The 27,290-nt window shown below is 50.7% G+C and overlaps 1 protein-coding gene across 2 annotated transcripts in view; it reads left to right on the plus strand.

Moving 5' to 3' along the window:
* The first annotated feature begins 2,059 nt into the window (after positions 1-2,059).
* The window catches only part of Adgrd1 (adhesion G protein-coupled receptor D1), an 87,701-nt gene continuing 62,470 nt past the window's right edge, over positions 2,060-27,290 (plus strand). Inside the window, exons 1-9 of one of the 2 annotated variants that reach the window (XM_048343158.1) lie at positions 2,060-2,295; positions 2,395-2,431; positions 8,335-8,418; positions 10,368-10,463; positions 12,149-12,271; positions 18,383-18,562; positions 21,867-22,121; positions 25,497-25,558; positions 26,590-26,745. In XM_048343158.1, the coding sequence (XP_048199115.1) occupies positions 2,230-2,295; positions 2,395-2,431; positions 8,335-8,418; positions 10,368-10,463; positions 12,149-12,271; positions 18,383-18,562; positions 21,867-22,121; positions 25,497-25,558; positions 26,590-26,745 (1,059 nt within the window). In that variant the 5' untranslated portion in view covers positions 2,060-2,229. The remainder of the gene's footprint in view (positions 2,296-2,394; positions 2,432-8,334; positions 8,419-10,367; positions 10,464-12,148; positions 12,272-18,382; positions 18,563-21,866; positions 22,122-25,496; positions 25,559-26,589; positions 26,746-27,290) is intronic. The other variant, XM_048343157.1, reaches the window with a different exon arrangement.

Genomic DNA, 27,290 nt, shown 5'->3' on the forward strand with positions numbered 1-27,290 from the left:
AGGTAGTAAATTACTTTCCCCTGTCAATCACACCTAGGCACAAGACTAGAGGGCCCCATCATAGCTGTTGGGATTGGGAGTCCCAGGGTTCCTGGCGCTGCAGAAGGGGCGTGCGCATCCAAAGCCTCCAGCCGGGCAGGGAGGCTCAGGGTTGGACAGATTTAATCAGAGAAGCTGTCAGCCAAAGACACACATTAAATAATCACCTTGGGTTTTGACGTCCCTTTCCCTTCCCCCGGCAGACGTTCTTACCCTCTTTAGGAAGTGGATGGGACTCAGATTCGTAATTCCCATTTAAAGTCGGGGCAGTGGAGACGATAATTTTATCCACTGTTTACGGAGTGTTATTTTCTATGACAGTAAGGCTCATGCTAGCGTTTACTGAGTGTGGTGCTTTTTCCGGGCACTTCGCAAAGAGCCTTGCATGTCAGTCTTTCTCACCACCACAGTCAAGAGTGGACACCGTCTCCTTTCTGCAGGTGAAGAATTTCACCCGTGAGATCTGCCCAAGAGGGCAGCTGGTGGGAGTGGGGAGGTATGGGGGAGGGGTGTGCTAGGTGGTTGCATCCCTGGATAGAGCTGGTGGTGATGACAATCATGGCCATCGTGTGTGTGTGTGTGTGTGTGTGTGTGTGTGTGTGTGTGTATGTGTGCATGTGCATGTATGTGTGTGCAGTGGAGTAGGTTGGATCACCCCTTGTCCTGTGTAAACTGAGGCACAGCTGGCTGGGGTCTGACTTGGTTATCACAGGAGAACTCTGACCTAGGAGTGGTGGTGGCGAGGTGGGGTGCTGGGATTTCTCAGGGCCCCTGTCTGTCACCCTCGATTTGCTTGAGGGATAGAGAGCAAGCGTGACTATCCCCGCACACTGTGCTCCTTTCTGCCACATGTCACCTGATTCCTCTGCTCTAGCAAAACCCGAGTCTCAGCAGAGCTTGTGGTTTGATCCGAACTTAGTATTTGTTAATTATGGTAAGTCTGAGGTGCTATTGGAAAGATATCTGTTGTTGTTGGTCACGGGACTTGAACACAGGGCCTGGGTGCTGTCCCTGAGCTCCTTTTGCTCAAGGCTAGAGCTCTACCACTTGAGTTACAGTGCCACTTGCCGTTTTTGAGTGGTTACTTGGAGATAAGAGTCTCATGAGGTCTTTTCTGCCTGGGCTGGCTTCAATCCACAACCCTAGATCTCAGCTCAGCTCAATCTCAGATCCTCAGTTCCTGAGTAGCTAGGATTATAGGCACGAGCCACCCAGTACCTGGCTGATCTTGCACTCTGGCTTGGCTTTTTGCTCAAGACGGGTGCTCTACTACTTGGGCACTTCTGTTCTTTGGCTTGTTAACTGGAGAGAAGAGTCTCTTGGATTTATCTACCTGGACTGGCTTTGAACCTTGATCCTCAGATCTCAGCCCCTTTGGCTAGCTAGGATTTACAGTGTGAACTACCAGCACCCCGAAGGAGGTATCTGTAATGTGTACCTCCATGCTCACCCCACAACCCAATCACACCCAGTCACACACCTGCACTCACACACACCCTCACGCCCTCACACTCCCTGACAGTGTCACACATCTGTCTGATCCCGGGGAATTGCTTTGGTTGTTCTAACAGGCTGGAGTTAGGACCCAGGAACACAGCAGGGACAGGATATAAATAGAGAAAGAAGAGAATGAAGTTTGAGTGGAGCTGACATCACTCCCTCTCCACCCAAAGCCTGAGGCACTGGCAGAGGGGCAGCCTGCAGTACTGGATGGCCCAGGAGCATGGGACAGTGCTCAGAGCCTCCTCGTTCCCCTCCCGTTCAAGGCAGAGGCAGGAAGGGCTGCCAAACCTGGACTGACGAAAACCAGCCCTAAAGGCGGGTCCCTCTTGGGGACAGGCGGGTAGGCGGGCGGCCGTGCAGCCTTTTGGATGCTTTCTCAGTCTGGAGTGGGCCTTTGCTCCCTGCATTCCACTGCCTGTTAAGTGGTGAGAAAGAGAGAGAGAGAGAGAGAGAGAGAGAGAGAGAGAGAGAGAGAGAGAGAGAGAGAGAGAGAGAGAGAGAGAGAGAGAGAGAGAGAGAGAGAGAGAGAGAACGCCTCTGTTTCACAAACTTCACTGAGCTGACTTTCACATCCTGGGGCCTGTGAGATGTTCCTGTCTCAAACAAGCGGAAAGTAGAGACGCCGGGCTCCCCACTCAGGAACCCCACGCGGGGTCCCCACCCCACCTTTTCTGACCTCTGGGAACCATGAAGACGCTGCTGTCCCTCGGTCTCTGGCGCTCCTGGCTGCTGCTCTGTGCCTGCGGTTTCCAGGTAAGGTCCCGAGTGGCCGAGTGGCTGTCTGCAGAGGCTTTCCTGGTGTCCCACAGTGTGACCTCAGGTGTCATCTCACAGTGTGACCTTCCCTTGCAGGTGTGTGCGGTCCCACGCAGAGCACAGGACCACCCAGGTAAGCGATGTCTCCTTGGTGGGCTGGCTGTGGCCTCTCCTTGCCTAGCTGGCACCCTAGGAAGAGCTGATCAGCACCCTAACTGTCCGGGAGTCACCCTTTTACTCCTCTGTCCCCCAAAGGCGTGTTTTGCCCTCTGTTGATGTTGCCAGCTGGGGTGTCTGGCCGATGTCTTCACACTGTGATGCAGAAGCCATTCTCGGTGGGGGCCGCCTCCTGCCTGGGACATATGAAGCCTTGTGATTAAGGAAAGGTGCTTCCTGCCTCTCTCACCTGAGCTCACTAGGGCTGAGGCCCACGCATGCTCTCTCAGGGGCCACAAGCCACGTGGGCAGCCATCCAGCAGGAGCTAGTCCTCTGCTGGTACCCGGCTTCGCCATGGGGAAACCTCACCTAGCCCGCACTTATTTTTGGCCTATGTGTGTTTGTGTGTGTGTGTGCGTGTGTGAGTATATGAAAGTATTGGACTTGAACTCGGTGCCTGGGCGCTGTCCTTCAGCTTTTTTGCTCAAGGCTAGTGTTCCACCACTTAAGCTGCAGCCTCTACTTCTGGCTTTTGGGTGGTTAACTGGAGGTATGAGTGTCATGGACTTTCCTGCCCACGCTGGCTTTGAACCGTGATCCTCAGGTGTCGGCTTCCTGAGTGTTAGGATTACAGGTGTGAGCTGGGAGTACCCAGTTGCCTTTGGCCTTTGTCAGAGGACAGGGCCTTGCCATAGTGTGGGTACATGCGTGGACAGGCTGGGGCAGAAGGTGAGTGTGTAGGGTGGGTGTGAGTGCAGGGGTGAGTGTGTGAGGTGAGTGTGAGGGTGCGGGTACGGGCGTGTGAGGGTGAGTGCATGTGTGTGTATGAGTGTGTGAGGGAGGGTTTGAGTGCAGTGGTGAGTGTGCGAGTAGATATGAGTGTGTGGTTGTGAGTGCAGTGGTGAGTGTGTGAGGGTGGGGGTGAGTGTATGAGTGCAGGTGTGCATGTGTGAGGGTAAGGGTGAGTGTGTGAGGGTATGTGTGAGGGTGGGGTGAGTGTGTAAGGGTGCGTGTGTGAGGGTAGGGGCGAGTGTGTGAGTGCAGGCGTGCGTGTGTGAGGGTGTGTGTGTGAGGGTGTGGGTCAGTGGCCCGGGGGCCGGGATGGCTGCCCTGGGCCCTGTGCTCTCACCTGCCTCTCACTCTGGCCTCTGCTGGGAAGCATGGCGGGATGGGGAGCCTGGCTTCTGACTCCAGGGGGACCTGGCATCTGTGAGCGGCCGCCTGCTTCCGGGGAGCCTGACGATGATGCTTGAGGTCCAGCCTGCGGCCATGGCCTGGGCGCCAGGACCCTTCTCCCAACCACAGAGGCACGTTACCTAGGCGTACTTCAGGCCTCCCAGCCACTTCCGAGTAGAGAGGTGGCCGATTCTCTCACCCCCGTCTTCAAGGCCCTCCCTCCCTCCTTACATCCTCTGCACAAAAGTGTGGAAGCCATGGGTCCACCTGCTCTCCCAGCCTCCACCCCAAGCTGAAGGACAAAGGGCGGCGTGGGCCCTGGGGACAGGCTAACATACTTGTCATCATGCTATGGAGGCTGAGCTGCCCCGACAGGCCACGGGGAGAAGGGAGGGCCGCCCTCAGAACAGGGGTCCATGGCCAGAGCTATCAGGGGGTCTCCAAAATCACCTCCAACACACTTCAAAGGCCTTCCAGACCATGCCCTTGGGACACAGTGTCCATACCCACACCCATATCACACATCCATGCATTCACCCACCCACCGTGGGGCCTCCTGGCTGCCCACCACCTCTCCAGAGCCCTGGCGGTAGACACAGGCATGGCACGTGCAGCAGAGCCCTGGTTAGACAGGGAGAAGCCAGGAAGGGGTGGGCACAGGGCTGGCAAAGGTCACTTAGAAGCACTGGCCAGCAGTATGCCGGGCACCTCTGCAGGGTTGTACTGTGAGGCATGGGCCTGCACTTCAGTGATGGAAGGATGGACCAGGATGCTAGCACCAGGGTGGCAGTTAGGGGCATGGCACCCAAGGAGGTAACTGAGAAAGGATGGTGGTGTTGGGCCAGGCAGGTGGGTGGTATAGGACCAAGTGAGTGGGTGTGCAGCTGTTCAGGAACTGGGGCAGAGTTAGGGCAAGGCAACCACACCAAACTTCAGTTTGGGTTAAAAGGCCCAACAGGTACACTGTTCATGTTGGTTCGTCCTGGCACCCAGCCATGTGCCCTCTGCATAGATGATGTTCAGTAGCTACTGCCTTCGATCTGAGTGGCAGAGAGGACCTGGGCTAGGTGGTGTCTCTCTCGGAAACCTGAGTCACATCCCTGGGGTATGTCTGTCTATACGGGCTTAGGTATCAGCTGGACCCTTTGCTCTGCTGGTAGGCAGGAAGGTGTTTAGCTTCGTGATTCCAAATCACACCAATTAGCAGGAGCCTCTGCGCTCTGTAGGTCGTGGTCTAGCAGGTTTAGTGTTGTGGTTGAAAGGGGCAAGGGCACCCCGTTCTCATTTCACAAGGAAGCCACGAGCGCTAGGAGATTGAAGAGCGAGCACTGAGACCAGCAGGGCAGGGACATCTGCCCTGGTACAGGTGCCCGATTCCTGGTTCCAGTTCCCCATGCCAACCTAGGAAGCTGTGCCTGTCGGTTAATTCCAACCCATAAATGGTGCTGGCTAGGAGATTGCAGGGCATTCTCAAAAGTTTATAAACATGTCCTTTTATAGATAATGGTTGTAATGAGGAACAGGGAACTTGAGAAAAATAGCAGCCCATGTTACCACACAGACCTTTCCTATCCAGGGGGACATGGGGCTCTGACCCCAGTTGGATCCAGGATGCCTGGGCAGCCCGTGGGACCGCTCGCCCTCGTTAGTGGCTGGAGAGCCCACAGCAGGTAATCACAGTGTTACTAATTGCCTACAGTGACCCCGTGATGGGTGTTCTGTAATGGCCCACCTGGGCCCACGGGAACATAGATGCTCATCTTCCTAGAGTGGAAAACGACGCCCATGCTGGCCTTTTGAAAAACTTTCTCCTGTTAGACACACAGGGATTCTCCAGGCAGTGATTTTTCTGGAGGACAAGGGCTACAGATATAATTGCACTCTTTGTGTACCCTGTGTTTATGATTAATTAGTCTCATTTCACTCAGTGCTGCATTTCATCCTCCATTCCGCCTATGGAGCTACGTTTTATTTATTAATTTTTGTGCTTGTCCTGGAGCCTCACACTCTCACTCAAAATGTTTCATTTCGGTTGTGCTCGAGGCTGCCGCTCTACCACTTGAAACACAGCTCCATCTCTGGCTAGTTGGTGGTTAATGGAAGACAGAGAATCTCACAGATTTGTTTGGCCAGGCTGGCTTTGAACAATGATCCTCAGATCTCAGCCTCCCGAGTAGTCAGGATTACAGGTGTGAGCACCAGTGCTCAGCTAGAGTATGTTTTTAATGACTAACATTAGGACCTTGGGAGATTTCAAAATACGAACATCTGAGTTATACATACACACACGCGTGTGCACACATACGCGTGTGCACACACACACAGAATACAGAGACGAGGCAGAATCCTTTACATAGCAGAAGTCTGATTCAGGAGCCAGACATGAGACCCAGGCGCAGAACGTCCAGTGGAAGGAACTGCTGGGAGAGAGCTGATACAGGTGGCAGAGAGCAGAGGATGGTGACAGGGCCTGGAAGGCCTGAGGGGAGGCAGGGTGGGGGAACCAAGACCTGAATTAGAATGAGGCAGCTACACAAAACCCAAGGAACAATTTTCCAGGCAGTTGGAACTGCAGAAGTCTTGCGGGGAAATGAGCTTCAGTGTTGAAGGCAGAGACAGATGGAGCCCAGCAGGCAGGGATGGGCCTTGCCCGTGAGGACTGTCCAGTCAGGTCTGTGGGGACTGAAGGCAGGTTACCTGTAGGAATCTCTGATTGAGGCAGAAATGGGGTGGAGTCATGGAAAGAGGGAGGATGCAGATGACTGAAGGCAAGGGGCAGAGCAATAATTAGGAAAATTATCAACTGTTCTCAGCATAAATTCTTGTCTTCCTCCATCTTCCCCCAGCCAACCTAAATTGATAGAGCTTTAGATATGAATACAAATTAATTCCAGATAGCTGATTTGTACTTGTGATGGCAAAGGCTGAAAATCTTCCCCACCTCTGTCTTCCCCTTTTCTCTGTCTTCTCTTACCCTTTCCTGCTCTCCCCTCTCCTCTTTCTTCTCCTCTTTCTCCTGACCTAACTACTTTCCTCTCCTCTCTCTGACTCATCCCCTAATGGCAATGTGGCTACCAGATGTGCCCCAGTATCTCAGAAGACACCTTGTCTTGGGTGAATCTGCAAGAGTTGTGTGGTTGAGTAGATCAGCTCTTGTCCTTGATGATGGGAAGATGGCCACGTCCTGCTGCTGTCACAGAGCAGGGCCCTTTCTGGTTTCTCTGAGGCCTTTAGGCTATACTGGGCCTGTGGACTAAGCCAGGCCTATCATTTAAGCACCATCTGATTTTAATTTTACAATTGGCAGCACTAAATTAGGGGAAAATTTTTACACTTAGAACATCTGGATCTCTAACTTCTCCAAAAGCAGAGACCTGGTGATTCTAGGCAATTGACCTGCACTGGCACTGACATGGCATGAACAGTATTCTGTAGCTGGGTGCCTGTGGCTCACCCTGCCATAGGCCTCCAGCCCTGGAACATGGCATAACTCGGCATGCAGAGGGCCTAGTCCTTCATCGCCAGCACCTGCCTGTCAGCTGCCTGCCACTGGCTCACTAACCTGCAAAGCTGTCCTCCTCAGACTGGGCCTGGCCTTCAGCCCAGGGTCCCTGCCTGCTGAAACTTCACTCTTCCACACATCATGCGGGGCTAGGCACTGTCTGAAGGGCAGTGGTGGCAGCCGGCCCAGCAGCCCCCTCCTGAGCCCCTCTTCCCTGGCCAACTCTTGGGGTTCTGGATCCTTTGGGGGTGATACCACACCTTTGCTTCTCAGCTATTCCTTCCAGAATTGGCTGTGGCCTCAGTCACCGGAGATGGTGGGAGGGGCTTGGTGTTCATGGGTCTGTGATCTGAGGGAGATCTGAGGACCTGGCCTCTGTTCTTAGTGTCTGTGGGTCTGGGGACCTGGCCTTTGTTCTTGGTGTCTATGGGTCTGTGGCCTCTGTCCTTGGTGTTTGTGGGTCTGTGCCCGCTTTTCTTGGTGTCTGTGGGTCTGTCCACGGGGGATCTGAGGACCTGGCCTTTGTTCTTGGTGTTCGTGGGTCTGTGATCCACAGGGGATATGATGATCTGGGCTCTGTTCTTGGTGTCCATGGGTCTGTGGTCCACAGATGATATGAGGATCTGGCCTCTGTTCTTGGTGTCCGTGGGTCTGTGATCCACGGGGGATATGAGGGCCTGGCCTCTGTTCTTGGTGTCCATGGGTCTGTGATCCACGGGGAATATGAGGGCCTGGTCTCTGTTCTTGGTGTCCGTGGGTCTGTGATCCATGGGGGATATGAGGGCCTGGCCTCTGTTCTTGGTGTCTGTGGTTCTGCAATGCATGTGATTCTGAGGACCTGACATGTATAGTAGGGGCACCAGGGCTGAATCTAGGAAATAGCCCATCATGTACTGTCTCCCAAGAAATCTGAACAAGGACTTTATTGCTGATCTTTACAAATAGGCAAAGAACACAATTAACCTGTCAGTCATTGTTACCACAAATGAAAGTGTTTCCAAATACCTCCAACAATGCCTGGCACAGCACTCCCGTGTCCCCCTCCCAGAACTGTTTCCTTTCCTTGTCCAATGATGGCAGACATTGTCTCACTGTGGGGTTCATTTAATCTCCCCAAATTCATTGAAGGTCCAGCTCTCAGTCTGTCCTCGGCTCCTTCCTCCACAGCGGTAATCTAACAGCTCCCTCTTTTCCCCTGCAGGTTTTGCTGTCTTGGCCTCTGCTTCCCATTACTGGCCATTGGAAGATGTGGACGGGATCCATGAACTTCAGGATACCACTGAAGGTAGACCTGGGCACTAGGAATGCCACAGCCAGGGGCTGGGGACATCTGGATGCCAGGGGGTCGGGAGAGCCATTTGATCCATGCCTCTGCCCAAAAATTCTTTTTCTTTTGTTTGCAAGTCCTGGGGCTTGGAATCAGGGCCTGAGCACTGTCCCTGGCTTCTTTTTGCTCAAGGCCAACACTCTGCCACTGAGCCACAGTGCCACTTACGGCTTTTTCTGTTTATGTGGTGCTGAGCAATCAAACCCAGGGCTTCTTGTATGCTAGGCAAGCACTCTACCACTAAGACACATTCCCAGCCCCGCAAGAATCCTTCTTTTAAGAAGTTTTGGATGATTTATCTATTGTTCTGGATACTATTAAGTAGCTGATGTGTCCAACCAGAGTATCATAGTACAGAGTCCAGCTTGTGTTCCATTCATTTCTGTTCTGGTTCCTGTGAAGTGTGTGTGTGTGTGTGTGTGTGTGTGTGTGTGTGTGTGTGTGTGTGTGTGTGTGTACATACATATATACACATATATGGCAGTACTGGGGTTTGAACTCAGGACCTCATGCTTGCTAGGCAAGCACTCTACCACTTGCGCCATGCCGACACTCTGTGTGTAATGCATTAAATAACCCTCACAGGGTCCTTCGCCCTTTCTACCTCCCCCGCCCCAGCAGGCTGTTACCGTCCTGTGGCTGTGATTCAGTGTGCTGCTGGGAATCCACAGAACCCTCTAGAATGTTTCCTTACACTCTTGGAGTGGGGAAACATCAGAGCCAGTGTCATGGTGCCAGTGGTGGAGGGCATTCTGGGAAGGGGGCAGGGTGCTGTCTTCAGTGTGGTTTGCTGGCCTCCCCTTGCCACACGTGGATGGCCGCCCCTGAGCACAGCCGTAAAGGCAGACATTTTCTCTGAATTCGTGCTACAGTAGGGGTTAAAACCACACTGCAAGTTTTCTGATGTGGCTGGTTTGGAGTAAAGAGACCACTTGCCCTTGTCAAAACTCATTTTTCCCCCCCTTGGGTCTTTGTTTTCAGGCTCTTGGAGGCAATAGCCCTGCCAAGTAGAAATGCATTGTCAAAATAAATAGCTCACTGCTCAGGATCCAGCAACTAAAATGTTAGGGGTTATTTCAAAGAGCCTGAATAACTATTTACCCATGCACTTCTCCCCACCCCCACCTGAGCCAACTGTGATGGATTAAGTCAGGAACTCTTGATGCTTTGAACACTTTTACCCATGAACCCGGCTTCTCATTAAGTCACCAAATCACACAAATACAATGGCTGAAGGGCTCCCCACTGCCCACTGAATGTACTGACTCTTGTCAGACTCTATACAGATCAGTGTTTGTCTGGAAACCCTGGAAGTGGAGGGTTGAGCAGTCTCCTCTCCTGCCGCCACCCTCTGCCACAGAGCAGCCCTGGCATGTTTTAGTTCAGTGAGAAGTCTTCAAGGGGAAGAAGGAAATGGCATCTGCTGCTGGGGACGATGGCTGGCTGGGAACCATGCCATAGATGTGCTTCTGTCTGCTCTCTGTGGCTGAGCCCCTGTCTCGTCACGTGTCACCATCTCACACAGTTGTTTTCATGCCATGTTGGTGTCTTGTCAGTTCTCACCAAGTCATAATCACCAATCCTGTTTTGTAGCCATTTCACAAATGGCCAAGTTCAGTACCATATCTCTCAACTACCATCTGTGCGGGAGTGGAGCCACTTTGGAACCTTCACCTGTGAGCTTGTGGCCAGGACTGATAGCCATGGTACCCACCATTGGAATTAACAGTGTGCTGCAGCTGGCTGGCATGAGGCAGAGGGGGGCCTGAAGAAGAGGGGAGGTCAAGGATGAAAGGAGTCCCCTCCAAGGCAGGCCACGTTGAGAGATATGCTGGTTCCGTTTGTTTTCTCATGTTTACCATTGTCTCACTCATGTGTTGTGCTTTCTTTTTTGTTGTCTCACCCAGCGTTGCGAACCCACAACCTCACTGTGCTCCCTTCCCACAATTCTACCTTTGTTTCTACCAATGACTCTGCCTACTCCAATTTCTCTGCAACAGTAGGTGAGCACCTTATGTCTGGTTCTATGTTCTGTCACATTGGGGTCTCCAGTGAATTTGAGGGCTCATCCAGTCCAGTCCTGTAGGATGCCAGATGCCAGATGCCAGGATGTCCTGTAGGATGCCAGATGAATGGGTAGCATAGTAGAAGCAGACAGAGCCAAGGTGCTAAGAAGAACTACTGGGGCTCAATGAAGGGAGGAGCTGTGGATGGCCGGGCTCAGAGGAGCGGGTACTTGTCCACACTCCCAGCAGATTCTGAAACCAAAGCATATTTCCCGAGCAAAACTGACCCAAGATGAGATCTTTTCTAAACACAGTAAGAGGGGAGAAGAAGCCCTTTTCAAGAAAAATCAAAATGAATTGAAAATGCCTCATCCAAAATTTGATCTTTTCCAAACATTAAAATCAGCATTTCCTTTGCAGCTGGGTTTTAAAACTCATTAGATGCTGTCTTATGAGACACACCCCCAAAAGAGTCATGATTAAATTACTGTCTTCTTTAACAACACCAGAGCCTACAGGGTCATGTGTTCTCCATGCAGCTGAAATGGAAGGGACGGTGATTGTGGCATTTATTTGGTGGGCGTAGGAAGCCGGTTCTGATTGAGTAGATCCATTTTCTAGCACACCACCCAGTTGCTCCTTCAACTGTGAGGGGTTTGGCTTCCACAATTAATTTCGCCAAGCAAATGGTCTCACTTAGGGGTGTGAACAGCCTAACTCAGTTATGAAACTGCTAGTTATCCATTTAGTGTTGTACAAGATATAGGTCTCCCTGGCAAGCAATAGAATAAGTAAAAATAGTAGTTTCAACACAGTGAGGATGAACAGAGGTCCCTGCCGGTAATCTAGTTATAAAGCTGACCTAGGTGGATGGTGTCGGGTCAGGAGGCCTAGCAGCTCCTGAGTGGACATCATACCCATAGTCACCAGGTCCATACCTTCCTCTCCCCAGTCTCTGCTAAGTAGCAGAGGGAGATGAGCAAGCTGACCACAGCGAACAACAGATGCTGCCACCATTAGGTTTCATAGGCCTTGACCTGGTACCTCAGTCTCACCATCAGACACATTTTAGTTGGAGACAGGACAAAACAAGATGTCTGGATGAACAGGACTTCTGAAAGGACTTGTAGCTGTGGGCTCTTGTGATTGGCAGGCTCTCATGGGACTGTCCCAATGTAACTGTGGTATCCTCCTGGGTCTGAACCATGGGCTCCTACAGCTAGGTGGGATTAGAACACCCCAAGCAGAGCTAGAAGTACAGGGGGCTCATCATGCTCTGTGTTCAATCTACTAAGGGAAATTCGAAATGAGGGTGGGCTGGGAAGGATCCTGGCAGCATGTGGTATGGTTAGAGCAGTGGGACACTGCCATTTGTATTACCCTGGTGGGCTCAACCATTGGCAAAAAGGACAGTTACTGTATCATTCCACTGTAATGCATATGACACATTAATGAGACATCAATAGGACATTATAATAATTTACCACCTAACATTTAAACTTATAAATTATTTATAATGACTAATAGTTAAATATTAACAAATGCCATTAATATTCTAGATGGTGTGTGATAGTATGAATGTGTAATTATGGGGACAAGGAAGCTGTGAATCTGACTTGTGTCTTTAGGCTTTCAGTCTTGTAGGGCTGCTAACTCATGATGCTGTCTCTTCCCTTGCTCAGATATTGTGGAAGGGAAGGTCAACAAAGGCATTTACCTCAAGGAGGAGAAGGGGGTAACACTCCTGTACTACGGCAAGTACAAGACGTCCTGCATCAGCAACCCAGCTCAGTGTGGCCCGGAGGGTAAGCGACGGCTGCTTCTCCTACTTCCATGCATTTCATTGTCGGGTAATGGCCGCTTCTCTGGCCAGTGGCAGATGTGAACACGAAGCTCCCATCAATTACAGCATGAAAATGTCAAATATGAGTTGGAGGGAGGGAGGGGAGGCAACGCAGGCAGCTTGAACTCTGACCAGAGTGCCATCCTGGAGATGAAAGTTATAAATCATCGTGGTACTGAGCTGTGGGATGGAGGTATTTCATCATGTCAGGGAGGAGGGGACCCTCCTTCGAGGAGCCACCTCGCTGCCACCCGCCCAGAATGGGATGGGACTGTGGCATTTGTGGGACGCAAATTGATGGTGTGGTGGCTGCTGCACGTTATTTCTGGCTCTGGCATGTTGATGACCGGTCTGCAGGGTGTGCCTGTTAACCCTCGCACTGGCTGCGCTCGGCCACCGAGGGCAGCTGGCAGGGCAGCTGTATCTGTCCCCACCATCAGCTGAGGCCGGTCGTTAGAATCATACCACGACCAAGGCACACAGGTGGGAACAGGAAAACAGAGACCCATTCTTCTCCTTACTCCTCCTGAGAGGCCACCGGCACATCTGGGCTGAGTTTGAAACTTTCTGGGACTTTGTCGCCTCTGCCATCACCACCAGCTGGAGCTTTTGAGTTTTACCTTTTAGATAAAATGAAAATGTTTGTTGGCAGGAAAGTTTCATGCAGTGCTGCTTAAGGCTCTGAGACTCCTTAGTATCCGACTGCCCCAGGTAACAGGTTAATTGTGCATGGTTCTAGAAGAGACAAGACTCCGTTCCAACGAGAACAGACAATTGGGGAGGCTATGTTTCAGACTTTGCCAGGCCAGGCCAACTGTGTGGAACAGCTTTGAAGTCAACACCTGGGTTGGGCATGAGGCAAACAGAGCTTGAGCTCACCCCTAGTTCAAAGAACCCTGGGAACACACTAGGCTTATTTCTCCAACTCCAAAAAACCCTGGGCTCAGGGGCAGCAGCCTGGCAACAGGAGAGCCCGAGCTCCGGGAAGTGGGGGACAGGGGAGCCCGAGCTCCGGGAAGTGGGGGGACAGGGGAGACCGAGCTCTGGGAAGTGGGGCATTTTCTCATGGCTTTCTCTGGCCTCTGGAAAGCAGCTTCTCTGGGGAAGGGGATGTCTCTGTGGCTCAGAGACAGTTCATCTCCCCCAGTTCCTGCGAGTCCCATGCCTGGTGTTTTCCCAGATGACGGCAGGGCCTGAAGGAAACACCTTGGAGCTCAAAGCTTCCAGACAAGTTCCCCTGTACCCCAAGGTTGGGAGCTTGGGAGTGGTTCTGGCCTATGACTGTATTTGGCGTGGTAGCCTTGGAGTTAAAAATCTCAAATTAGCTGCCACAAATTTTTTTTTAAAAAATGAAATCTTTAAGTACTCCCACTTTTCTCAAGAAAAGGCCTGCTTCCATTGCGGGATCCTTGGACTTTCACAGTTATTTCTGACATTCTAAATTTTATCTTGAGGAGCTTAGAGTCAACAACTTACTTTGGGGAGGGGGAGCAGCCCTGGGGTTTAAACTGAGGGCCTTGGGCTTGCTAGGCAGGTCCTCTACCACTTGAGTCATGCTTCCCCCAGCCCTTTCTGAGAGAGGGTCTGATGTTTTTCCCCAAGTTAGCCTCATGATCCTCCTATCTCAGCTTCCATAGTATCTGGGAAGGAAGGCAAGCTGCTGCAGCCATCTTCCCCCTGCAACGTCTCACTCCACTCAGTCAAGAGCGAGCGGCCTGTGTTGGCCTCCCCTCCACCTTCCTTCCTTCCTGTGGGCCCCCTGGGACTTCCTCTGCTGCCGGGCCTCCTCTAGCCTGGGGCACCTCTGGCGCAGTCCCCTCACCTGGGCCTCTGCCAGCCTGGGGCACCTCTGGTGTAGTCCCCTCAACGCAGCTTTGCCTGTAGCAAGCATTAGGTTGCTAATTTTTAAAAGCGGTTGGAACTGTAGGAACGTTTGCAGGGACGTCTGAGATGGGAGGGCCCGGAGAGTCAGGGAAGGAGACCAGTCTGGGGCTTGAATTCGGGGCCTTGGCGTTGACCCTGAGCTGAGGCTTGTGCTCTACCACCAGAGCCACGGTTCCACTTCTGGCTGTTGGTGGTTCATCGGGGACCAGAGCCTCGTGGACTTTCCTATCAGGTGTGGCTTCGAACTGCCATCCTCAGATCTTAGCCTCCCAAGGAGCTGGGAGTATAGGCCTGAGCCACCCACGTCTGCTCACTTGTTTTGTTTTGTGTGTAAAAGGCACTGTGGCCTGCACTAGTGAGAGACGAGTAAAGGCAGACTCTCCTCGAATGACAATTGTGAAGAAAGGAAGGAAGCTTACACAGCCAGATAAACAGCCTGCCCCCACGGCACCCATATGGGCCATGGGCCGAGCCAGCAGGGCACCTTTTACCCAGCTCACCCAACATGGTGGGATTTATGAGCACTGTGCCGAATTCACTTCCACGGTGGGAAACCATCTTGTGTCTTCCATTCTTTCTTTGTCCAAATGTTTAGACATCTACACTCTCTGAACTCTCTCTGTGCCCTTTCATCTTGGGCCTCAAAACTGGTATAAGTGGATATCAGTGAGTGGGTTTCAGGTGGACTTTCTGCTTAGATTATCCATCCATCTCTTGATGTCATGTGGGAAAGCTCTGTGATCCTGCACAACACAGTAATATTTGTGAACTTCTATTTCCCACTCATTTCCAGGGACCTGTGGGAAGTTTTTCTGTCTTCTGAGGTTGATGAGCTCTCCTTATTTTACTTTTTGGATGGGTTTGGGTTCACTGCTTATAGCAAGAACAATATATGGAATCGATGAATTAGTATTGAGCTTATTTCTTTCCTTTAACTGCCCTCTCTCTGTATTGATGTCAGTCTCTGATTGTGACAACACTTGTCTTTTGTGAGCACACTGAGTCTCTTCAGATTGATGACACAGATGGGCGTTTAAACTCAAGCCCATCCTCAGGGGGCCCAGAGCTTTGCAGGCAGAGTGAGCTAAGAAGCAGGCTACGGGGCCACAACCTGCCTATTATGCCCACAATCCAACACCACACTGAGTTTTTAAGTTTTATTTTTATTACCTAATCTTTACCTAACACTATTGAATTTTGTATTTTTTTCCTGGGGAGAGTTGTACGGCCAGAACAGGGCCATTCTGAGTTGAGGAAAAGGAAAATTTAAATGCAGCAACATTTTTGGGGAAAAAACTGACTTCCGTGAATCCTACTGGGATTACATTTCATAACAAAAATTTCACAACTCACCATGTGCGCCTTCCTATGAAATCAGTTGTTTCTGAGCATGGAGAGGCAGACGGGTAGTCTGGGTTCACTCTGACCGCCGTGACACAGAGGACGAGGGAGAGGTCTGGCACTGCGTCCCCTCTTCCCACTGTTGCGAGTGGATGAGTGCAGCCTGCACGCTGCCCTCCAGCCTCTCCTCCTGTTCAAAGGATGTGTGACACTACCACAATTACAGGAGGGCGTTGCCCCTGCCATCTCTTCTGATGGTACCTGTTACGTGGCACTCCCAAGGGTTCAGTTTTCCTCAGCAACTGGCATGGTGCCCCGTGGACCAGGATAGTACACTGGAGCCTCCCAGAGTCCAGGACCTCCCAGTACTTGAATATTCATGGTGTGTCCCTTTTGTTGTTTTGGTTGTGGTACTAAGGTTTGAACTCAGGGCCTCCTGCCCTCTTTTGCCTCTATGCCCCTTGTGCCACGCTCCTAGTCCTACTTTGAAAATCAGCTTTCCTTTGTAGTTGACGCAGAGTGACTGTGCCTAATCATGGGTCCAGTGTTTGTATGTGCTGTGGACGGCCCAGACAATCTCACTTGATGTATCTGTCACCCAGGCCACCACCATTTCTTTGTGGTGGTGGAAAAATTCACAATCTTTTTTTTTTTTTTTTTGGCCAGTCCTGGGCCTTGGACTCAGGGCCTGAGCACTGTCCCTGGCTTCTTCCCGCTCAAGGCTAGCACTCTGCCACTTGAGCCACAGCGCCACTTCTGGCCGTTTTCTGTATATGTGGTGCTGGGGAATCGAACCTAGGGCCTCGTGTATCCGAGGCAGGCACTCTTGCCACTAGGCTATATCCCCAGCCCAAAAATTCACAATCTTGAGGTTCCTGTTTTTCTTCTTCTTCTTCTTAAAATTGTTAGTAAAGGTGATGTACAGAGGACTTACAGTTACGTTAAGTCAGGTAATGTGTGCATTTCTTTTTGGACAATGTCACCGTATTCCTCCCTCGCTGCATTTCTGTGTGAGGTTCCTTTTACAAAGACAATAGAAGGGCTGGGAATATGGCCTAGTGGCAAGAGTGCGTGCCTCATACAAAGACAATAGAACAAGAAGTTCCAAGTCAGGGTTATAAAAGTTGTGCCTGGGCTTCTGTGTTTATATTAATTACGCTAGGGCTTTGACCACACAGAGATGCAAAGCCACTTAGGTGCCACAGGACATTGGAAAATCTTGGAACAAATATGTTAGCTCAGAGGCACTGCAGTGATAATGGCTGGCAATGAGACACCAGTTTATATACCAGTGACAGATGGCTTCTCCAGATTCAGTGACCTTCTCTAACTAGGCTCCAGGGCAATTCCCTCTCACCTCTCTCCCTCTTCCCACTCCGCCCCTGCTCCATCCTGACCAGCTCTGTCTGTTCTTGGCCAGGAGTCATATGTGGTCACTGACATCCCCTCAACTGGGGCCAGGCTGCTGCATAATGCACAACCTATGCATACACGTGCATGTAATAGACACCTACAGAAATGTACACATACACATGCATGCAATACACACAAGTGAGACGTGCATGTAATATGCACATTATACAAGCATGTACACATGCATGTGATACACAGGTGCATGCATACATGTAACACATGTGTATACACCCGTACAATATACATGAGTGTGCATACACAATACACATACACAAGTGTATATATAGCACATTCACAAGTGTGTACATGCATACAGTATACATGTACACAGTGTGTATACACACATACAGTGCGCACAAGTATATACATGCATGTAATACAAGTGTATGCAGACATGTAATACACATAGACACAATATACACAAACACAAGTGTATAAGCACACCACTATACACAAGTAGTACATACATTCATACACACAAGTGTACACATACACAATACACACTGTTTTCTTACATGCAGGGAAGGGGAGGTGGGTATGGTTTACTGGAGGTGGGAAGCAGGAACTCTGTGACCCTGAGTGAGGGGCTAGGCCCCAGATTTGTGGGAGGCTGGCTTTGTGCCCCTCCATATCTGGGGGCGGAGGGAGAGGCCCACAGGATGCAGCTCATTGCACTGGTGTTTGTTGCAGGGACTTCTCAGTCCATATGGCGTACTACCTCACCCAGCATGGGCCTGGGGGTCAAACTTAGGAAGAACCTGCAGATGGTATCTGCAAAAATATGATTGCTGCCAGCCTCTGTGAGCCTTGTGTGGGTATCTGCGGGAGGTGAGAGCCAAGGGCATCACAGACTTTAAAAGTGTGTTTCTCCTGTGAAAAGAACTTTCCTCCTGGGAATTTAGTTTAAGACATGTAAATTGAGATGTGCAAAAAAATTAGCTTCAAGTTCCATTTGAAAATTTCTTTTAAAAAACTGAAGAAAACCTTACAACTTAGCAGTAAGGGGTTGTTTTAAAAAGCTGTGAACCCTGTTAGGATGTAACTGTGAGGACATAAAAATGACAATGTAGAGGCCTATTTATGGACAGGGAAGGAAGTTCATGAGGCAGTAACAGTTTTCTTAAAATGATGTTTATAAACCCATATACACAAGATGGTTCTTTGTAAAATGTTTTCACGGGAGAGGTTTTGGTGGGTCTGGACAAGTAGGAGGAAGGAGGCTGCAGCTAAGATTTACATTTGCAAGCCTGGTCTTGGACTGCTTGGGATCTGACCTCGGTCAGTCACTGGACTGGCCACAATTTTTTTTCTCTATGTCAGACCTTGAGAGAGCCCTTTGCAGACACGAGCCAACATCCCTGCGTGCACTTGTGCTTCTGAGTGGCTTGGCCATCCTTCTGCTTCCACCAGCTTACCTGCCCCTTCCTTTCCTCAGGGGTCACGTTTTCCTTTTTCTGGAAGACACAAGGAGAGCAGTCCAGACCCATCCCCTCTGCCTATGGGGGACAGGTCATCTCTGATGGCTTCAAAGTCTGCTCCAGTGGTGGCAAAGGCTCCGTGGAGCTGTACACACGTGACAACTCCATGACATGGGAGGCTACCTTCAGCCCACCAGGTGAGTGGCGTCTCCAGCCCAGAGCTTCTGCTCCTGCCCTGACAGTGGGACATGGCGACAGTGGGACACAGGGGGCACACAAGCAAGATGGGCAGGAAGCCCTCTGAACAAGGGGTTCAGAGCTTCAGAGCTGGGCCAAGCAATCCTGACTGTGAGCTCACTGCAAGCTGATATGTGAGCATGAGTTCCTGCATTGTGGAATGGAGGTGGGAACGGAATGGAAGCTGCATGCGGGGCAATAGGAGAACCAGAGGTTAGCCTTGGGCCCAAACTCCAGGAGTTCCTAGCATCAGGCCCCACCCTCATATGCCAAGTAAAGAGCAGAGATAGGAGGCTCATTATACAGCATGGGCAGGGCAGGAAGGGGCAGCATATGCCTTTCAGCCCATCTTCTCTGTACAGACAAGCACTTTAGGCCTTAATAGAAGAACTGGGTCTGCAAGAGAGGTATGCATGGTACCAAATTAAGTAGTCCTAGGCCCCTGGGCTCAGGTGGTCAAGTGGCTTTGGCTGCTCCTTGGTATTGGCCATGGGGCCTTGTTGCAGAGTCATGTTACAAGGGCCTTGTTACAGTATGAGTGGTTGCTGCCTGGCTGGTGCTCTGCTAGGGAAGGCTCTGCCCTTCCTTCCTTGCAGGTATTTTTTGTTGTGAAGATGTTTATCCGTGAGCCCTGGAACTTCCTGGATTCTAAGTAATTGCAAGGGAGGCAGACTCAGAACAAAGGACACAGTTACAAAGTCGGAACAGAGATGCTAAGCTTTTATACTATTTGCACTTAGTTTGTGAGCCCAGTAAGAAGTTAGCGCTTTTCAGAAAAAGCATCTAAAAGCCGTACCTATTGCAGTGGTGTTAAGTTCCTCCTCCTTTTGCCCTCTCTTGTTTCTTTTTGTGCCCTTCATTCCTCAGCTTGGGTTACAGCACACTGGGGAAGGGAAGAGTGAGAAGGCAGTGGAGGAGAAGGCTCAGGTTGCGGGGTAGAGGAGGGGCACTGAGGACCAGTGGTCTAGGTGGTGGTGGGGGAGGGGCACTGAGCACTGGTGGTCTAGGTGGTGGTGGGGGAGGGGCACTGAGGACCAGGGAGGTTGCAACAGGGGGCACTGGGAAGAGGCTCTGATACAGAGACGCTGAGGTGCTGAGTCTGACAGGTCCTCATTAATGGCTTCGTCTCTGTGACCTGCAGGTCTTCTACTGGGCCTGAGGCTGAGGTGTAGGTGGAAACAAAGAGAGGCCAGGGAGGGCCACCAGCGGACTTTGAAAAGGCAGAGATTTGGCCTTTGGGGATTCCAGGTGGCAGGCCAGGAGAGGACCAGACAGGGCAGGGCAGAGGTGGAGGGGCAGGAGGAAGTGGAAGGTAGAGGCCTCAGTAGGAAAGGGCTATCTTTGGAGTATTTGGGGAAATGTATTTCTGACTCATTTGAGGGAGGTTGTGAGCTCACTTGTTAAACAGCCCAGGCTCCGATCCCACCTCTGTGCCTTGCAGTGTGTGGGCCCAGACACTGATCTCCCTGAACTGGGCCCACTCATTTGCAGTTGAGGGTAGTGAGGTGTTGGATGTGCTCAGGCCATGCCTGTACTTCTGCTGCCAACACAGACTCCAAATTTGCCCTCTTGGATCCCCAAGGCCACCTGTGCTCTTCCCTTCCTGCCATACTTAGTGCTCTGGGAACCTCAGCTATGGCCTGTACCACCCCCTGCCTGCTGTCGGAGTTTTGTGTGTAAGAGCCTCATCCCTGTACACCTGGGGACCAACCATGTGAGGCACCTGGCAGATTCCTTGAACTTTTAACACGTGTTAAGATAAACTCCACTCTTTTTCATCCAGGGAAATGGAGAGACTTTGTAAACATCTCTGTAGGGAAATATGTTCTTCATTTGTACATTGAAGGGATTTGTTATTCTCACTTTCAGAATCCAGAGTAATAATACTGTGGGTCTGTTTAGGATCCAAGTATCCTCCAGAGACTCAAAATTATTTTAGAATGTTGCACAACTCTGAGCGAGAAACCCTGATGTAATTGCTGGTCACCCTCAATGGCTGGGTGGCGAGGTGCTGTGTGTGTTTTAGAAAGGCTGCCCTGTTTCTCTAGCAGCAAGCCTATCCGAACATCTTACGCAGAGCTCATAAACAAAGGGGGCCCTTTGGGCAGCAGCATGCTGTCCTCGGAGTGGTGCCAGACCCTCTCATACATGAGCATAGTTCTCAGGTTGGAGGAGGAGGGGCTTCCTGATGATGAGGCTGGCCTAGCCTACTGCGCTTGCCTGGATGGTTCTTATAATACATTCTGCGCCATAGCTGGGCCCTATGCCACAGGTCATGGACCCAGTGAGGACCTCCGATGGTTTTATGGTCCTGGTCTGTGATTGCCTAAGCAATATCAAAAGTATTTTGGATGAGTGTCAACCATTAGTTATGATTTCATTTTAACATGGAGGTTTTCCAGTTTCGCTTGGAAATAAAGAGACAGGCAGTGCATGGACGTGAACTCTGGTGTGAATGGTGGGTGCAGGTCTGCCTCTCAGATGGGGCAACTAGCCTCAGGTTGCCAGTCAGCATCCAGACTTGGTCCTCAAGGAGGAGGCACCTGCTCAGAGCTTCTCACTGCTGCAGCTGTCTGGCTTCTGTCTGGCTTGGCCAGCACAGCTGGATGGTGTGCTACTGCAGTTCTCAACAGACCTTCCGATCCACAGCCAAACAGAGTGTGAAGAACAGAGAGACCCCATGTGTCTCTGCCCACAGTCAGCATCCCCAGGTGGTGCTGGCCTGTACTAACGCATCATAGCCACACAATGCCTGTAGCTCACCCTAGGGTTCACTCCTGTGTGTGAGGCCTTGTGTATAGGCCATGTAACCATTTTTTTTGTTGTCAATTTGTTCAGGTTTTCTACATAGTCATATATCATCTGCAAACAAAAGTAATTTATTATATTGTTCTCAAGCTGTGTACACTTTCTTCCTCTTTTTTGCTACCCTGCATTAGGCAGGACTAGCAGTAGGAAGTTGTGAGAAAGCCCTTGCATTGTTCCTGGCAATACTCTCTTTTTTGTTCAACTGAGCTTTTGGTCTGAGTGGCTGAAGCTTCCTGTCTTGCCTTAAAAAATAGGCATTTTATCACCTTCACTTGTCAGCATTTAAATTTGTGACTTCCATGTGAAAATTCAGGGATGGAAACAAAAGGGTTCCCAGAACTGATAAAATTTGGGTCTCTGTGAGGTCCCTGTGAGAGGGGGATGTCCTCAGAACCAGAGGCACACTTGAACGCTCCTTCTGATGACTTTCACAAGAGCTGTCTCACTCTTTTCCAGGTCCCTACTGGACTCACGTCCTGTTCACATGGAAATCCAAGGAGGGCCTGAAAGTCTATGTCAATGGCACCCTAAGCACCTCTGACCCGAGTGGGAAGGTGTCTCACACCTATGGTGAGCCCCACGTCAACCTGGTGATTGGGTCTGAGCAGGACCACAGCAAACGCTATGAGAACAGAGCTTTTGACGAGTTCATCATCTGGGAACGGGCCCTGACTCCAGAAGAGATTGAGATGTACTTCACAGCAGCCATTGGTCAGTGAGTGGGCAGTCTGTGGGCTGGGCTATCGGTCAGTGAGTGGCTGGGCTGAGGGCTGGTTCTGGGGGCCCCTCCCCTCAGCACCCCTCCTTCCCAGCCTCCTGTCACAGCCATCAGTGCTGCAGGTGTGAGCTGTATCCTAATGAGCCTGATAAATACAGTCATTCTCCAGAACACCTGTTCCCTAAGATAAATGAGTCAACAATTCACCAGAGACACACTGGAATTAATACTCTCCTGAGCCCTACAGGACTTCGAGGTGTGTGTGTGTGTGAGATGGATGGTTTCAGAAGGCTTTGGGTAGTAAGCACAGGGCGCATTAGTGCATTTGGTCCTCAGACCTCTCCTGGGCCATTTTCCCTGATGGGCCCTGTGAGCCCCAAAGATGCCCCTTCAAGGTTGGTACAGATTAGGGGCTGTGAACAGGTGGATCGAGGTCCAAACCTTCACTGTGGTAAACATGGGACTTTTTAAAGTTTGTGGTAAAATGTATAGCCCATCAACTTAACCATTTAAAAGTGAGCAAAGTGTCATTTAGTCAATTAAATCCATCGCGCGTGTGGCCACTACCCTCAGCCAGTTTCAGAACTTTGGACCCTCCCAAAGGAAACCCCGTGCCCCTTTGGACATCCTCTACCATTTCCCTCCTTCCAGCCTCTGGCAGCCACAGATCTGTCTGCTCTGTGGTCTGCCCATCCTATAGACGACATACAAATGGACTTGTGTAATGTGGGGCTTTGCATGCCTTTATCTCTCCACTCATAGCTTTCTCCTCTTTAAAATGCATAAAAGTACTGTTGCTCCCTCTCCTGGGGGTGTTGTGAAGACAAAGCTTGACAAGGTGTCAGGCCATTAGCACCACACAAGGAACATGGCATGTTGTTAAAGAGCTTTTGATAGTTTTAAGATTAGTATGTACAACTCCGTGATCATTGTGCCCACCACATCTCTGCTTATACACAGACGAGTCTGTCAAGAAATGAGAGTTACCATGTAGGCACCTCACAGATTTTATGGGCTGCTGCCCTAGCACCCAAGGAAAGCCAGGGCCCAGGTGGTGAGAGCCAGGATCCCAGAGCCTGGCTTACCCTTCGTCAAGGTCTGGCCTCATTAGGCCACTGTTGATTGTGTGGGAGAAAACCCAATTCAGAACATCTTCAGCCGAGAAGGCCATTTGTTGTTTTGTTTCATTGTTTTCCTATCTCACACAATGAACTGGTTCAGCTCATGCCCCAATCTCTGCTACTGTGAGTCTGTCTTGACCCTGCCTTCTTTCCATGTGAAATGGTCTTGTGGCTGCCAGGATGGCTGTATTCCCTCGTGGGTCACATCCTCTCCCCTCAGCAACCTCAGCAGAAAACATAGAGCCTCCCTTCCCTATCACTTCCCACAACTGGGTGGAACCTGAGTCTGGTTGGCTTGTTCAGTTAATTCCTGTGGTTGGACGAGATGGTTCTGATTAGCTACTCCTGAGTCCTAGTTCACCCTTGGACATGGCCTTAGGGTCAGCCTGGTCCAAACATTGCAGGAGAGGGGAGATCCCCGAAGGACGATCGGAGGTGCGGGCCTAGGAAGAGGGAGCAGGAGCCACTCAGGCAGAGCGCTAGTGTCCTGGGCAGCTTTGGGCATTTCTGTCTTGTAGCTTTCACTGAGGAAAATGGAACTCAATTACTTTCACAGAAGTGATAGGACCAGAGTGTCCAGGAGAAGGAAAATGGTATCAGCCTTCTACTTGTTGCCTGGGACTCAGAGTTGTCACTTCCAATGAGTTGTTTGTGTCACAAGCAGATTTGCCTTCTGGCAGATAGATGCCTGCCTTACTGATATTGGGAGGAGTTGCTGTTGTTTCTGGTCCTTCTTACTGGCCTTTTAGGCCCAGCCTTCTTGGACCCTCCACATGCAGGGAAGGCAATGTTAGATTCCTTGGGGAACTTGGGACATGGCTCTATGCACACTTAGAGCTCCTGAGATAATTCCTGTACTCGTGCCCACAGCCGTCAGCTCCCCTTTCACATGACTGGGTTTGGAGATGTATATTATGAAGAAAGCTGGATGGGAAGAAGGATCCAGGTGGCCCCTGGAAGGACCTGTGTGGGGCCTGACTTGCCATGGCTCAGCTAGCTCACCATGGTGGGGCTGAGGCAGTATGCACAGGCTGGCATTGGAGCTGAACTCCAGCCTGTGGGACCTGTTCTTCAACAGCTGTGTGGGGACTGCAGGTGCCCAGAGAAAGCATTACTGTGAGTGTCCTGTCCGACGGGACACCTCCTTCTAAGCCCCTTGGCTGGACCAGGTACATTTCCTGATGGATCTGTCCAGATGGATAGGCGTGGCCTTTACATAGAAAGACAGAGTGCTGACCATCTGTCACCCTGCCCCTGCCTCTGGGCTGAGGAGCAGCTCCTCTGCAGAGAAGTGGAGGAAGCTGAGGGCTCTGCTCAGTTATTCAATGTAAAGGCGAGTGTCTGTATTCCAGGAACACACTGCATCTGCCAGCTGCCTATGTAGTGGGGCAATGTAGGGGCTAAGCCAGGCTGAGGACATGGTCCAGTGTCACTTCTCAGGTTCCATGTGGTCACCACTGACAGGGGTGACTTTAATTTCCCTGGATTTAGTGGCCTCACATGAGCCGGTGTAAGTTTGCTGAGGTTGCTCTTTGTCACTCTGACTAGTTCTTCCAGTAGTGACAGGACTGCATTTCCCATCACCCTGCCATGCCCAAGCCCCAAAGCCCGGTCACTCGAGCCAGCAAGGGAAGAGAGATAATGTCTTCAGATTGCCTAAAGCAACCTTGAGTGGTTCCAAAAATGGAGAGGACTATCTAGGAAGTCAGTAGAAGAGACCGACCAGCGTTGTGGCCTCATCTGAGTCCCGGGACACCTTTGTAGAAATGCAAGATCAACTACACAGGCTCCTGGGGCAGAAGGGGTGGGCTCCTCTGCCTGCTCTTTGGGGTTCAGCCTTCGTTCATCTCTCTCAGAGGCAAGGTTCCAGCCCTGAGAGACAGCAAAGCTCTTCACTTTAGCTCCAGCAAGTCTGTGCAGTTGAAGCCCATTTTCCCATCCTTATTTAAAGTTGGTGATTGATACCTTGCATAAAATAATCATTTTTATATGATAACTTGCATGAAGGCTGTTCAAAACAGTTTAGAACATTAGTGGGAAAACAATTTAAGCTGGAAGAATCTACATAATCTACCTATTAAGCCAATATATTAACATTTTATCTTTCAAGAAACATTCCTACTTCAGACACTTTGAGCTGTATTAATGTCTTGAGCTGGCAAATTCTAAATAAGGACAGAACTTCCTGAGGGGGAGGAAAGGCAGCCGTGTTGCTCCACTTGCTGAAGCACTGTTTGTTTGTTCCAGGAAAACATGCTTTGTCTTCGACACCACTGAGCTTCTTCATGACCCCCACAGCCAATGCCATGGTGAGCTGGGGATTTCCCTTGTCCTCATGTGTCCACAGCTTTCTACCCCTGTGGCCAGATACCAGGGAACACAGCCAGGGGGGAAGCATTTATTTAGGCTCATGGTCTCATAGGCTCAGTCCAGGGTGGGCCAATTCCTTGGCTGTGAGCCTGAGTCTGAAGGGCTGAAGCATCAGAGTGGAGTGGAGGAAAGCTGCCCATTTCCTGGCAGCTGAGAAAGATAGACATAGACAAGATATGCCCTTCACAGCACACCCCCAGTGATCTGCCAAGGATCGTTCTGCTAGGAGTGCATTCAGGGTGAGGCTGGCAGCCTCAAGATCCAGTCACCTCCCCACAGCCTTCAGGAGAACACACACATCCAGATCGCAGCATCCCCTCCTGAGGACTTTGCTTAGCCTGAGTGCCAGGAGACTAAATCCATTAAGTAACATGGGCTCTCTCTGACAGGCAGTGTAATGCCTGAGAAGAAATAACAAATGGCTGGAGGGAAGCCAGCTTCAGGGCTGATTCTAGGTGCCAAGGATGACTGAAGAAAGAATACACTTCGTTACTGTCTCTAGTCACCGGCCACCTAGGCTGCTTCCTGAGCCTCAGAGCCACTGCTCAGCTACCCCATCCCATCTTTCCTTGGAGAATTAGGGGAGAGATTCACATAAAATGTATTGCCCTCTCACACTTGCATGTGTAGTTGAAGAACTCTCCTTGCCTGAAGTCTTCAGTGGAGAATGTATGCTCCAGTGTCTGCATAAAATCCTCCCACATCTCCTGAGACTTCTCTCTAGTCCTCCCCCATCCCCTGAGCCTCTCCCCAGTCCTCTCAGGTCTGTGTAAGCTGGTCTGAGCTCAGTTCATTGACTGAATCACCTTAGTTCATAAGGTAATTGTGGGGATGCATGGCTGTTCCTAAAGGTGCCACGCCATTAATATCTTGGGATCTCCAGCCTTAGCCCTCAGAGTAGGACACTGCACTTGTACAGAATATCTGGCTCTAGTTCTCAGCAGGTGGTCACGTGGCCAATTTCCTTAAGGTGTCCACAGATGCCTACCATCCCATCATAACTAACCTGACAGAGGAGAGGAAAAACTTTGAAAGACCTGGAATTGTACTGCGTTATCTTCAAAATGTGTCATGCAGCTTACCCAACAAGTCCCTCTCTGAAGAAACGGCACTCAACCTCACAGAGGTAAAGCTCTTTGATGTCAGCCCAGAGCCTGGGCATAGCTAGACCACAGCCTGGTGTTGAAAACTGGACCAGGGCCTTGACCTAAAAATGACAGCTGCTGCCTTGTGCACATTCAGTGCATACTACTCATCCACTCCCCCTGTGCGGGCTCCCTGCCCTCTCAGAGGTGGGCCTTCTGGTTGTCAGGAAAGGAGAGAGGAAGTGGGCTAAAGACCCAACTGGACACCGATGTGTTAAGCACTGATTTGTGGGTGCTGAGCTCACTAGTTTCAGAAATGGATGGGTTAATGTGTCACAGCTGCTTACTCACAGTGGGCTGGGTTCACTGTGACATCCACACACTGGTCATTGGTTTTATAGTGACCAGACAGGATGGCATCTATAAGATACACCCTGATACTTTAATGTGCAAATGTGAGCCACTGATACTTCCCACTGTATGTGAAACCTGGCCTCCGACCACTAGAGGCATGTTGGATGATATGGGGCCTCGGGGATCAGAGTGGAGGCCTAAGGATGTGCACTAATCAGGATCACTTTTCCCA

The sequence above is a fragment of the Perognathus longimembris genome, chromosome 3 (genome assembly GCF_023159225.1).
Source record: "Perognathus longimembris pacificus isolate PPM17 chromosome 3, ASM2315922v1, whole genome shotgun sequence".
NCBI classification, from domain to species: domain Eukaryota; kingdom Metazoa; phylum Chordata; class Mammalia; order Rodentia; family Heteromyidae; genus Perognathus; species Perognathus longimembris.